The following is a 15,077-nucleotide window of genomic DNA, read 5'->3' on the forward strand; positions in this document are numbered from 1 at the left end:
ATTAACAAAATTTATCATTTTAAATCAATAGTTAACCAACAAATATATTTTTATATGTAATATTAAAAAATTACCGTATTAAGTGTTAACTAAATCCTAAATTTTAAATTTTAAACTATAAATTCTAATAATATAAAAATAAAATATTAGTCTAAAATATTGAATAATATAAATAAAAAATGCGTACTTTAGTATTTCTCAATTGAAATTCCAATGCTTCAAAATAATACACCATAACTTCCATGAATGGGTGCAATAAAAAAATTAATTTGATGTTTCTACCTCACTTAAACACAATGGAAAGCTTATTTGAATAATAAATAATTGATTTATGTTTTTGTAAATAATTTATTTTCTCACGAACAGAAATAATAAAAAAAAAAGATTTCATTTTCAATCTTACTATTTCCTTTGCAATATCATAAAAATAAGATCATCAAGAATCACAAGGAAACTAAAAACATAATCGACAAAATACTCAGTTTGATCCCTAAAGTTACACTCGAGTCTCAATTTAGTCCTTGAAGTTTCAATTGCCTCAATTTAATCCCTAAACTTTCAATTGACTCTGGATGGAAACCACTGCAGAGACTAACATGATTAAAATTTGAAAAGTTTATAGATTAAATTGAGACTCGAATGTAACTTTAGGGACCAAATTGAGTATTTTTTCAAACATAATCCCATTAGTATAGGATCTCAAAACAATTGAGGCATTTCTAAGCAACATTAATTACCTAGTTAAGATGAACAAAGTCACACATAAACATTGTATCATGGCCAATTTGCTATCTCAAATTTAACACAAATTATACAACTTCCATTAACTTGTTTTTTCTCTTAAAGTTGGATATGGAAAAAAGGGCCATGTCAAGAGAGAGAGAAAGAGACATACACAATTTATTAATAGCCACTAAACACAATTAACTCTTGAAAATGATATTTGGAAGCATGAATCCAAAAAGCTTGGAACTTCTTAACTGGGATTTGGCTTTTGACATAAGAGTGCCATCATCCATCTGTTAAAAATGAACAAGAGATAAATTAATAGGAAAATTTTAGCTTCCATGAAAGCACCATCTTTTCCAAAAGTTCCATGGATAAAATCTCGGATTTAGAATTAGGTAAAGACTCACATGCAGTTGTCTTCATGTGAAGTTGATACTTGAAAATCGTTAAATGATCATTTAGTCAAACTTGTCAGATCATCTGACAGTTCTTAAATATCAACTTCATATGAAGACAATTGTATGTGAGTTTTCACTTCAGAGTTATAATGCAAAATCTGATTGGATGATTATGTAAAACTCTTTACACTGAGAGTGCATTAAAATTTTTTTTTTTACCTCCACAATCCAAAACTGAATTACAGATAAAGAAATGAGAAAAACTCAATCACAAGTTTTGACCGGCCAGCCTACTCGGTCCTACCCAAACCGAATCCCATAATCCGGCAATCTCAACTTCGATGGCCTGTGTCCCGCTCTACCGGCCCTCATCACACAATTAATCATGCCTCGACACGATTTCCATCGCCAAGGATTCCGGCACAACTATACACAGGGCCAAGCGAAGGAAGGCGTGAGCCTAAACACACTTAACTCTACCTACCTACTTGAAACAACAACAAACACATATATGAAAATGTAGACATAGTTTAAAAGAATTCTAATACTATTATTAGACTTCCATCATGCATAAAAAAGCCTAAAGTGATCATGAATCCCAATGGCATGTAACATGAAATCCAAGGCATTATGAACTTGAAAGCCTAACCGATTTAACTTCCTTTTTCCCCTTTTCTATTTGGTGAAATGGTGATGGTAGTTAATCCGGAAACGCCACTCGCTATCATCTCAAGAGTAAATTTGACAGATTAAATGCATTTCATCACCTCCATTTTCTTAGAGAAACCATCTATTCTTATATATTCTAAACTTTAATAGAAACATAAGTTTGTGCATGCTAAAGAGTGCCAAAACAAGAAATAATTTCAGTTCAGACATGAATGGATTTACCTCATTATCGTGCCAGTCGGAAAGCTTCTGCAACAAGATATCAACCAAAGGAACCGCGGCATTTTGACGATCCACATAAGCACCTCTTTTTCCCTTTGGAATCTCTGCTACCACCAGCATGGCCAGAACTAGCAATACCATAGTCATAGGTTAACTCGGTCATCGGGGGAATGTGACTGATTGCGAAAAACGCCACATGTAGGAATGATTGATTGTTTTCTTCATATAAGATAGGTTGCCAGAAAACATTTGGGGAGCAACTATGGTTCATGAATCTAGCTACATTCCCAACATTCTTGGCACTAATAATAAGAGGATACGGCATAGTGTAGTCCTCTGTAGAGTCATTTGTGCTCACTTCTTCGAGTAATCTAGGTTCATAGTTCCACTTGAATTCCTCATAAATTCGAGTTGTGTCGAAAACATATTCATTAGCATCTCCTTCCTTCGCGAGCTGATTCAACCTTGCTTGATCAATAACTTCTCCTGCATACTCACAAATGAAAGAACCGGCACGAATAGGATCCAGTGATCTAAGACCCCATCCTCTATCCTTTGTTTTGAACACTTCCATGTGGTGCTTGAGACCGGTCTGGGAGGCTCGATTTTTGCAGTTAGGGAAACACTGGCATGTGGGGCCACATTCATGAATCAGCGGCCTTCGACTCACCAAAATGCTGCCACCGGTGTAGGGAAAATCTCCGTCGTTTCTCCTAATGCAAGAGCAGTTCAAATCACCAGGGACACATGATTTACCACAGCTGCAGCCATGTGAAGGCTGCATCAAACTGAAGGATTTCGGATGCCTGAGGGAATGGAAGTAAGTGAAATATGCAGGCGCCTTCACATTATCAACATCATTGACAAGTGATACCGGAATACTCTCGGCTCCTGAGGAGAGGTCTCCAATAATAAGCCCAGTCCTCGAAGGGAATCCAGACTTGAATTTCTGAACTGATTTCCAAACAGCAAACGCACTCGGCTGCCCCGGAACTCTTACCAACTTATACTTGAACACACCACCGCCACTTTTTGCCCTGTCCACCCAAGAATCTTGGATTTTATACAGACCATCATAGACATAGATCTTTGAATTTGGATTGGCGCCATCTCTTATGCCCCGAATGACTCTTACCTCGTTGCGTTGTCGCGAACTTCTATCCAAAGCAAGATTACCCCTTTCAAGCTTTTGATCTGTCACATGCTTATCTTTCTTGTTGAAGTTGCCACCCTGACCAGTATAAATTATAACATCATTATCCTCAGCTTCATCATCATATTCTCCTGATGAAACAATGCTTATAGCGATAATTTCCTCCTCGAACTCACCCTTCACATGCAAAGAGTCAATTCCACCCATGGAGGGAGCATGCAGACCAACAATACATAACTCCATTCGGAAATAGAAGATATCCCCTATCTCAACCCCAGGAACTGCTCCCACTCTCTTCCTCAAGTTTGTTCGAATCCCTTTGCTCATCAAAGTATTGCAAGCTTTAAGATCCGACCGCTTGATCGACCCGCTGCTCAATTCCTTGGCATCATCAAGTTGGCAGATCCTTCTCCGAATCGCATCGAATGTTGTCATTATAAGATGAACAACTTCCCGGCTTCCGTCTTCCCTTTGAGCCGGGCTTATACCAACCAAACCACTTGCATCAACAGGTACTCCTACAGCTTTCTTATTCCTCTTTGCAGCCGATCTAGCACTTCGAGAAGCTGTATTCTTCCTCCCACTAGACCCATCCATCGACGTCCCACCGTCTCCTGCCCCAGCAGGGCTCCTATAAGCCCGTATCGGAGCCGGTATCGCACCACCCCTTGGGGCCCCTGAAGATCCTTGCTGAGGTCCACCAAATGGGAAAAATGGTGAAAACCCAGAAGGGTACTGCCCAGAGGCTGGAGCTTGAGGTGACATTGGGAACACCGGTATCAAACTACGCATCGGTTTCACATCCAGAATCCTTGACTTATCAATGGGACCTGAAGGTGGAACTGAGTTTTGAGCTAACCCTTCTTCCATTGCAGACCCTTTTTCACTTCAAACAAACACTCACACAAAACCAAGCTTCCAAAAGCTTCAAATTCCTCTCTTTTCACCTCAAACAAAAACCATCCTAACCTACTCTTTCTCAACTTTCACAACTTAATTTCAAACCCCAACTTGGAAAATCCCATCATTTTCTGCCAAAGAAAACTATAAATAAGCCATGCAATTCTAAACACGCTTTCACAAAAATTAATTTGCAGAAAAAAAACCCAGAATGAAAATGCAATCAAGCAGGAATTTTCACAGTAAATATATGAACCCCAAATGCTTAAGAGAGATCAGATAAGAAAATAATAAAGAATTATTTATTAGAACAAGTTCTGAAACAGAAAAGGTTGTTAAAAGTGTTACCTTTTTCTTATTGCTGAAGCTCTCTGACAGAGAAAGAAACATGAATCTGAGGGGTGAAGAGTGAAGATGATGGAAGCAAAAGAGAGAGTGAGATTTTGGGTTCTGAGAAGAGCAAGCAGTGGCTTCAATTCAAGCCTTTGATGAGGAAAATAGTTTAATAATGAATAGTATCTTGAGTTTAGAGTTTAGACTTTAAAGAATAGTACCACAACAACACGTGTTGTAATGAAAGATTCACTGTTCTTATGTGTTTATGTGTTATGTCCGATTCACTATCCAATGCAAAAATTGGAATCAAAACGTGTATTTCCATTTCCTTTTCTTCAAATCAATTCTCTCTTTCATCATTTATATTGAGTCAACATTTTTAGTAAATATAAATAGTGAAAAATTAATTAGTATTAGTTGAAATATTAGTTATATATATAAAAATTATTTAATAAAAATTGTTAAAAATTAATATTAAATTTAAATAAAATTATAAGAGCATTATATATTTTATAGTGTTTGAAAGAATTTATCATCTGATACATATATTTAGTAAATTTAAATACTATAACACAAGAAAAAATGTAATGTAGAAATGAATATAATGTTTTAATAATTAAAAGTAGCATCTATCTTTTTATGATCATGATATATTGTATTTTTAATATTATTATTACAACTAAATAAAATTAAAAATATAAATTGTTGAAAAAAAAGGTGATATGTAAGTGACAAAAATAATATATAATTAATAAATATAATTAGATTAAAAATATAAAAAACTTTAAAATATTGTAAGAACATCATATATTACAGTATTTTAGAAGTTCATCATCCAATATATAATGAGAAAATTGTTTAGCAAACCAAAATAAAGAATTGTAGTTATCAACCAAATTTTTCAAATAATTATGCAAAATATTAGCAAAAGTAGAGAAAAAAGAGTGAGAAACATAAAATTATGTGAAAAGAGATAAATATATATATAATAGAAGTGAAAATAAAAAGAGAGAATAAATTAGACTTTATTAATTAATTTATATCTATTAAAGAAAAATAAGATTACTACTAAAGACATAGAATAAATTATGTAAAAATAAAGAGTAAAAAGAGATAAAAAAATTAATGTTAGATATTATATAAAAAAATAAAAAGTGATGTAATGATAAAAAAATATAAAATGATAATTTTATTAAAATGCATATGAAAATATTAAAATTATTTAATATATCAAGGATTTATTGTGTTGTGTCTTGATTTTTCTTTTTATATATATTATAAATAAATTGATAGATAGATAGTGATAGAGAAAAGGATCAACTAGCAAATAAGAGTAATAATATTACTTAAAAATTAAGAGAATAATAACGTAATAAGCATATGAGTGATCATAATTAAAGAGTCCATAATTTTTTCCTAAATTTTCTTATAAATAATAAATTGAATGACGATATATTGTCATTTTTATTTTTTATATTAGAAGAGATATTATGAAAGAGAGAATAATAACGTAATAAGTGGACAAACAATTATAAATTTTCTCTTAAATAATAATTCGAGTAATGATGTTATCATTTTTATTTTTTATATTGTCAGTCTACACGTTTTATATATATATATATATATATATATATATATATATATAAAAGAGAGGCAATAATAACTAATAAGCGGACAAATGATTATAAAGAATTCGAAAATTTCTTAAATTATTTCTTAAATAATAAATCGAGTGATGATATTGTTATTTTTATTTTTTATATTAGAGGGGATACTATGAAAGAGAGAGAATAATAACATGATAAGCCGAGGAGAAATTATAAAGTGTCTGAAAATTTCTCCTAAATAATATCTTGAGTTATATATATATATATGAAAGAGAGACAATAATCTACTTAATATACTAAAACTGGGTTTTTTCCTAGCTAATAAGGGTGATGTGTCGATCTCTCGTGAGTCTGTTTTCCCTCCAAAACGAATGAAATTTTTATAAAAAATAATTTTATTATAATTATATTATTATAATATAATTAATATTTAATGAATAATATATAATTATATTAATTTAGAAATATATCTTCATTATAATTATATCAAATCAATATTTAATGCACTATTAAATTACTTATCAATTATAATGCGTAATTACTGTACATAATAAAAAATTACCTTAATAATAAGTAATTTACATATTTATTTTTGTTTTACTAAGATCTATAAATAGTATTTTTCTGTGATACATAAATCTAAATTTGAGAATCTGCTCATAATTTTATATTTAGTATTTTTTTACTACTTCATAGAATAAGAATGTATTCTTCATTTTTTATTGAAGTTGATCCTTTTAAGGTACAATTTATAATTTTTTATAATATTTTTCATATACTCATTCTATTATATTATTCTTTTAATAATTTATTAATTGTCGTTACTCTAAGTTATTCTTATCGTCTAATGTTCCAATTCGATTGTCTTTTACCACAATCGTTTACAATGCATCACTCAATGAAATAACTCATCGAGTTGTCTTCACTTATTCAGGTTCCAATTACATGGATGTAAGCGTTCAAAGAAGGGGCAATAATCTCTACTTTACCGAAGGATGGTTGGATTTACTCACCTATTATGACCAACCTAATGGAATATGGTTAAAGTTAACTTTTCTGGGAGGAGCTCGATTTTTTATTGAGGAATTCCATTTCCTCCATGCTTTTTACGTCTGCCCAAAAATTTTCGAAGTGGAGCACATAATGAGATTGAATTCCCTCCGTTTAAGTTCAGTTTTGCTAAATTCGTGACAAATTCGGATATGTAATTTCAACGATTGGTAATATATTTAAATTTTCTTATTTTAAGTTGTTCATTATTAGAATAATTTTATAATATATTGTGATTTTTTTTTCAGAAATTACTGGCTTTCTTTTGCATGCATGCAATGCCATTGAGAGGAATAAGGGTTAGTTTGGTTTCTCGGTGTGGCAATTTTATACATTGCCACATTGCATGGATAGCGGATGATGAAACTTATTTAACAAGAGAATGGTTTGAATTTGCACGAATTCTAAATGTTAATATTTACGATGTTATTTCAGTTGGTTATCGTTACGAGAATGACTCTATACTATACGTGACTAAGAATTAGAATAGATTCAATATTGTTTAAGTAATTTAGTTTTAATATTAGTATTTGATTAAATTATAATTAGAAAATTTTAAATTATTGCCTCAATTTATATATTATGAGTACTTTTCGTGGATGTACTATTTTTAAATAATTTAATAATTAATAAAATGAAGTGGTGTCAAATATATTATTTAAGTTTATTTTTATCTTTTATTTTTTTATTTGTATTTTCATTATATTTGACAAAAAATCTCTACCTAAATATATAGTTTTCATTGACCTAAACACAATTTAGTTGCCAATAAAAACCGATTTTATCTATAAAAAATAATGAAATATGTATCTTTTGATATTATATTAATATAGTAAGTAGACATTATGATATAATAATATTTTTAATTGTATTATAATTAGCTCATAAATAATGTATAATTATATTATTTTAGAAAAAAATTTTCACTATAATTATATCAAATCAATATTTAATTATGATAAAATATGTTAATTGTAATTATATCATAAAATTATAATAATTACGATAGCTATGGTATATATTTTAATTATTTATGTAAGTAAATAAATTAGAAAATAATCAAATCAAATCATGACGGTAAATAAATAATATAGAATAATATTATACATTTAATTGCATTATAATTAACTCATGAATAATGTATAATTATATTATTTTAGAAAAATATTTTTATTATAATTATATCAAATTAATATTTAATATATTATTTAAATCTATTTTTTATATAACAATAATATTATATATATTTATATATCACTTTTTTAAACTCATTCTTACAAATATTGGCATATAATTAATATAGATAACATATATACTTAATAAATATCTTTATTAAATTAATTATAACGATTAATATAAGATAATCTCATAAGTATAACCTAATTATAGTAAGAATTTTCATAAAAATAATTGACTACTAATTTGAATATAATTGATATAGTTAAATTGATACCACCGATAAGATTGAGAATATGTAGTCATTATAGCAATTATTATAATAATAATTCACGTAATTTCATATACATTAATTTTTAAATTATAATTGTCACATAATTATACTTGAATATTATTTAATTTTAGATGTTTTATAGGTAATATTCATTATCACATGAATTATCATCATTACTCAATAATAATAATAATAATAATAATAATAATAATAACAATAATAATGATTTTGAATTTATATAATTGATATAATTGATATAGTTCTAATTCTCATTCGTATGTAATAATTTTATTAGTATGTATTCACAGTTTTAATTAATATATAATAATAATATTATATATGGACATAAAATTAATTAGTTAACAAATTGAATTTAGCTTATGAATTTTTATTTTCTATTCAAATTTTTAATCATTAGTGATTTTATTTTTTATATTTACAGTAAATCTTGACTATAAAAAAATTAATTTTTATTATTTCCTATTTTATTTATTTACAGTCATAATTAAATTTGATATAATTATAGTAATATAAAGCTGCTTCATATATAGCAATAATATTATGAAAATACTATTGCACAATTGTAAAATAAAATATAATCATATATATAAAACGAAATAATTATAACAAAAAAATTAATACATGTAATTTAAATATTTTTAATAGCCGATAACATGGAGTTTAACAAAATATAATTCATATAATTTTTTTATTTATATATATGTATATAATTATATATATATATATAATTATTTAACAAAATTAATATATATGTATATATAAATAAAAAATTCTTATAATTTCTGAAAATTATACATGAATTTTTTTCTCAAATAAATTTATTCTAATTATATTACAATTAGCTCATGAATAATGCATGATTATATTAATTTAAGAAAATACTTTCATTATAATTATATCAAATTAATATTTAATGTGTTATTAAACTACTTATAAATCATTGATATTTTTAATCATTCTAATTATATCAATTGATATAGTTCTAATTCTCATTCAAGTGCAATAATTTTTTTAGGAGATAATTGATGCACACATTAATAGTGACCTATTTAATTTGATATCAATTAGTGGATAATAATAATAATAATAATAAAGTCTACATGATACACGCATTATATTTTAGAAAGATAAAATATATTTTAAAAAATTAGAGTATTAATAATCAATTATGATTAATATCAATATCAATAATTAATTTTTATAATTATTTTTTTGTACTACTAAAGGCTACATATAGTGTTTTTCTTTTTTGTAGAATAAAAAAGGTTGTGATTCATAATATTTTTGTAAAGTTATATCGTATGAACATAAGATTAATTAGATAACAAATTGAATTTTAATTAATATGTTTTATTTTCTGCTCATATTTTTTTATTAATTATTTTACTTTTTATATTTACAGTAATATTGAATGTAAAAAAGAAAAAAATAATATTGAATGTTATCTATTTTATTTATTTAGATTCATAATTAAATTTGATATAATTATAGCAAGTATCTAGGATTAATATTAACATGATAGTATAATTTTAAGTTGTATAATATAATAAAAAATGTAGCAATTTATGTATGTTTCCTATATAGCAATAATATTATATATATTTATATATCTCCTCTTTTAGCTCTTTCCTAAAAATATTGGCATATAATTAATGTCGATAACATATATATTTAGTAAGTATCTCCATTGAAAATATTTGTTAACTATTACCGTGTATAATTAGTATATATATATATATATATATATATATATATATATATATATATATATATATATATATATATATATATATATATATAAGGATTAATAGTGAATTGTTACAATTATTTATCATCTAGAAAATTCGTACCTCAGATATAGAACTTCTTCTGTTTATTATTTTTCATACTTAAGGAATACTAACTACGATTCTATCAACAGTATTACCTATGATAGATTATGTAATGAAAAAGTTTGAAAAATAAAGACAAAAATTATAAGGTTATGAAAAGTCTCATCCAAATTTGGCAAGAACAACACGACTTACATAGAAATGGTTTTTATGGATGATAAGGTAAGTTGATTATTTTCCATGATTTTTTCAAGTGATGCTAGGTCCATTTTATAAATATTTTTTGTTTATATTTTAAGTTTATTTGATAAATAAACCCTTGTACGAATTAAAGACACTGCAATTTTATAGATTTATAAGTGAGTGCTAATAGCCTTTATATTTAATTTATTTTAGAGTGTGATAATAGCCAATATGTTTGTTGGTAGATTTAACTATTACTATATTATTTATGATCACATTCAGTATATATGTCTGATTTATTGAACAAAATAGATTATTAAAATCGATTAATAACTATTTCAGAGTTAATCCAATTAATACTAAATTTAAAAAAAACAATGCATAACATATTATTTTTTTATTAATCAAATTATTATAATTTCAATCTTATCACGTGCATGGCACGGGTAATTACACTTGTAACTAATAATAAGCGGACAAATGATCATAAAGAGTTCAAAAATTTCTCTTAAATTTTCTCATAAATAATAAATTGAGTGATGATATTGTTATTTTTATTTTTTATATTGGAGGAGATATTATGAAAGAGAGAGAGTAATAACATAATAAGTCGAGGAGAAATTATAAAGTGTCCGAAAATTTCTCCTAAATAATATCTTGAGTGATGAGATTACCATTTTAGTTTTTATATTATCACTCCACACATGATATATATTATGAACTATGATGCACGGACACTGACACGGATACGGGACACGACATGATACGGAACACGCCGACACGCGAATTTTAAAATCTTATATGATACGGAGACACGCATATATATAAAATATAAAGTATTTTTTAGATAAATTGTAATGATATTTTGATATTTTATTGATATTAAAATATAAATTAAAATATAAATTAAAATTTTTAATTATTTTTAATGTCTTATTTTAATTATATCAAGTATTTAAAATATTTTTTGTTTTAATAAATAATAATATATATTATATCTAAATTTATTTTAAGAATATATATTAAGAATAAGACTGGATACGCGGACACGTGATGGTATTTAGGTGTGTCCAGGTGTGTCCGAAGAAGAATTTTTTATTTTTTATTAAGACACTGTTGGACACAGCAGACACGCGTGTCGAACGAGTGTCGTGTCGAACGAGTGTCGGTGAGTGTCGTGTCCGAAATATGTCCGACACACGGACACGATAATTCAGCGAAGTGTCCGTGCTTCATAGATTATGAAAGAGACAAGGCAAATGATTCGATGGTCCCAAAACGTTTGGACCATTAAATGGTCTCATAACAAAACATATTTTTTAAGTTTTTCAAAAACTGCTAAATAGTCCGTTTCTAATTTTAATTACAAATTAACCCTATATATTTTATTTAATCATAAAAATTATTTTTTATTTTATAAATTATTATTTTATCATTCATCTATTATGTTTATTAATAATAAAAAACAAAAACAATAACGAATTAGATTTTTCATTGATCGTAATAACTTTTTGACAATCCCAATCGATTAAAAGTTTATCTTTGATCCATTACATCCGTCGAGGATTTTGAAATTGTGTTTCTTAAAAAGTCAATCGATTTGATTAACAAAACAATCGATTAAATTTCAAGGCAGTGTGATTTTAACAAAAATCAATCGATTGGTCATATTACCCAATCGATTAAACGATGACTAGAACGTGAGTTTTTTATAATTCAATCGATTGTTTATATTAGCCAATCGATTGAAGGCCGCTATTAAAATGATATATGAAGGTTTAATCAATTGGTATGATAATACAATTGATTGAATTTTGTATGTGACTAATAGTATATTCCAATTCAATCGATTGGTATGATCATTCAATCGATTAAAATGTGACGTAAATAAGTTTTTTTCTACATTTAATCGATTGGTAGAATAATCCAATCGATTGAATTTTGAATCGTGCATATCGTTTTTATAAATTTTGAATCGGGTGACTAATGGTTTATAAATCGATTGAGTTTGGTGTAGTCAATTGGAAACAGCATGCAATAGGTTGAGGTCGTCTTTGGGGACGGTGACAGTTAGAACCCCATTGTCGATGGAAGCTTTGAGCTGATCCATTCTAGCATTAGCAGGAAGAGTGAAGCTCCTGGAGAATCTTCCAGTGGTGCACTCGACGCAGTGCATGGCATCACTGTTGTTTTATTCCCTTTGTACGCTCCTCTCGGCGCTTATCTGAAGCACACCGCCTTCTTCAACTTCAACCTTCACCTCCTCTTTGTTCAGACCCGTCATATCAGCCCTGAACACGTGCGCTTCTGCCGTCTCCTTCCAATCCACGTCTTTGCTCACGAACAAGGGGTCCTCCCGTGACAGTTGTGGCAGTGCAAGGGAAGAGTTTTCCTCCAAGGAGTTCGTTGTTGGGATAATCGACATTTCTTAATCTGCGATTTTCTCTTGTAATTAATTTGTTCAAGATTAATCAACATGAATAAATAACTTGTTTCCTTTTAGGAAGCAATCGATTGTATTATCATATCAATCAATTAAACTTTCATATATCATTTTAATAGCGGCATTCAATCTATTAGTATGATCATTCAATCGATTGAAATGTGACGTAAATAATTTTTTTCTGCATTCAAACGATTGATAGGATAATCCAATCGATTGAATTTTGAATCGCGCATATCGTTTTTATAAATTTTGAATCGTGTCGTGACTAATGGTTTATAAATTGATTGAGTTATGGGAAACCTGAAATTCAATCGATTGTTTTTATTTTTTATTATTAATAAACATAATAGATGTATGATAAAATAATAATTTATAAAATAAAAAATAATTTATATAATTAAATAAAATATATGGGGTTAATTTGTAATTAAAATTAGAAACGGACTATTTAACAGTTATTGAAAAACTTAAAAAACATGTTTTGTTATGGGACCATTTAATAGTCCAAACGTTATGAGATCATCGAATCCTGTGCCAAGAGACAAAGTAATAATATAATAAGTGGACGAGTAGTCATAAAGCATCCGAAAACTTCTCCTAAATTTTCTCCTAAATAATAAATCCAATGATGATATTGTTATTTTTATATTTTTTATTGGATAAGATATTATGAAAGAGAGAAAGAATAACATAACAAGCGGACGAGTGATTATAAAACGTCTAAAAAGTTTTCCTTAACAATATCGAGTGATGATATTACCATTTTTATTTTTTATATTGTCACTCCACACATGATATATATATATATATATATATATATATATATATATATATATATATTACGAAAGAGAGAGAATAATAACGTAATAAGTGGATGGATGATCATAAAACGTCCATAATTTTTTTCTAAATTATTTCCTCCTAAATAACAGATTGTGTGATGATATTATTATTTTTATTTTTTATATTGAAGGAGATATTATGAAAGAGGAAGAGAATAATAACGTAATAAGCAGACGAGTGATTATAAAGCGTTCGAAAATTTCTCCTGAATAATAAATCGAGTGATGATATTACTATTTTATTTTTTATATCGTCACTTCACACATGATATATATATTATGAAAGAGAGAGAGTAATAACGTATACGATAGCGGTGACAAATGGGCCAAAACCCGTCGTCCCAACTCACGCAATTCGCAAAAAAGACAGACAGGGCTAAAAATTTGAAATTGCTGTAGTTAAAAAGTCCGCCTAACCCGCACTGCCTAATTCATGGGCTTTGGCAGGTTTCGGCAGGGTGGGGCAGGTCCGTCGTTTTTCTTTTGTAATTGAAGATGTTCATAATTTGGATTATGTTCTATGTTTGATTGATTAGAAGCTTGAATATGTTTAATTATATGTTTTGGATAATGTTTGTTTTATTTTTTACAATGTTGATTTTATTATTGTGTTTCAAAAAACTTTGTTGATGATTATGTTTGTTACATATTTAGAATTATAAAGACTTTAATGTTTGTGAATTTAAAAATTATAATTTTATTAAAATGGTTGTGAAATTATATATATTGTTTAATATTTAATGATTTATTAATAAAAAAGAGAATTGACAGGTTTAGCGCACCAAACCGCCATTAGGCGAAGCAGGGAAGGAATAATTCGGGACCGCTGGCGGGGTGGCTAGCCCGTTTGCCACCCCTAGCGGACGAGTGATCATAAAACATCTGAAAACTTTTCCTAAATTTTCTTCTAAATAATAAATCCAATAATGATATTGTCATTTTTACTTTTTATATGGGAGGAGATATTATGAATGAGAGAAAGAGAAAGAGTAATAACGTAATAAACGAACGAGTAATTATAAAGCGTCCGATAAAACTTCTCCTAAATAATAAATTGAGTGATGATATTACCATTTTTATTTGTTATATTGTTATTACACACATGTATATTATAAAAAAGACAAAATAATAACGTAATAAGCAGACGAGTGGTCATAAAGCATCCAAAAATTTCTCCTAAATTTCCTCATAAATAACAAATTGAGTAATGATATTGTTATTTTAAATTTTTTATATTGA

At 27.7% G+C, this 15,077-nt stretch overlaps 2 protein-coding genes across 2 annotated transcripts; both read right to left on the reverse strand.

The window, feature by feature from the left end:
• Positions 1-716: 716 nt before the first annotated feature.
• On the reverse strand, positions 717-4,740 carry LOC112716924 (histone-lysine N-methyltransferase, H3 lysine-9 specific SUVH1). The gene is made up of 3 exons (XM_025768975.2): positions 4,420-4,740; positions 2,019-4,202; positions 717-1,019 (listed from the first exon to the last, which is right to left on the reverse strand). Exon 2 carries the CDS (start codon positions 4,039-4,041, stop codon positions 2,059-2,061), a length of 1,983 nt encoding a protein of 660 aa, XP_025624760.1. The 5' UTR covers positions 4,042-4,202; positions 4,420-4,740; the 3' UTR covers positions 717-1,019; positions 2,019-2,058.
• A 7,827-nt stretch (positions 4,741-12,567) lies between these two features.
• Positions 12,568-12,975, reverse strand: LOC112718026 (18.5 kDa class I heat shock protein-like). Its single transcript, XM_025769940.1, has 2 exons — positions 12,757-12,975; positions 12,568-12,651 (listed from the first exon to the last, which is right to left on the reverse strand). The coding sequence occupies exons 1-2, from the start codon at positions 12,973-12,975 to the stop codon at positions 12,568-12,570; spliced, it is 303 nt and encodes a 100-aa protein (XP_025625725.1).
• Between the last annotated feature and the right edge of the window lie 2,102 nt (positions 12,976-15,077).

Source organism: Arachis hypogaea, chromosome 10 (genome assembly GCF_003086295.3).
Source record: "Arachis hypogaea cultivar Tifrunner chromosome 10, arahy.Tifrunner.gnm2.J5K5, whole genome shotgun sequence".
In the NCBI taxonomy this organism is placed as follows: Eukaryota; Viridiplantae; Streptophyta; class Magnoliopsida; order Fabales; family Fabaceae; genus Arachis; species Arachis hypogaea.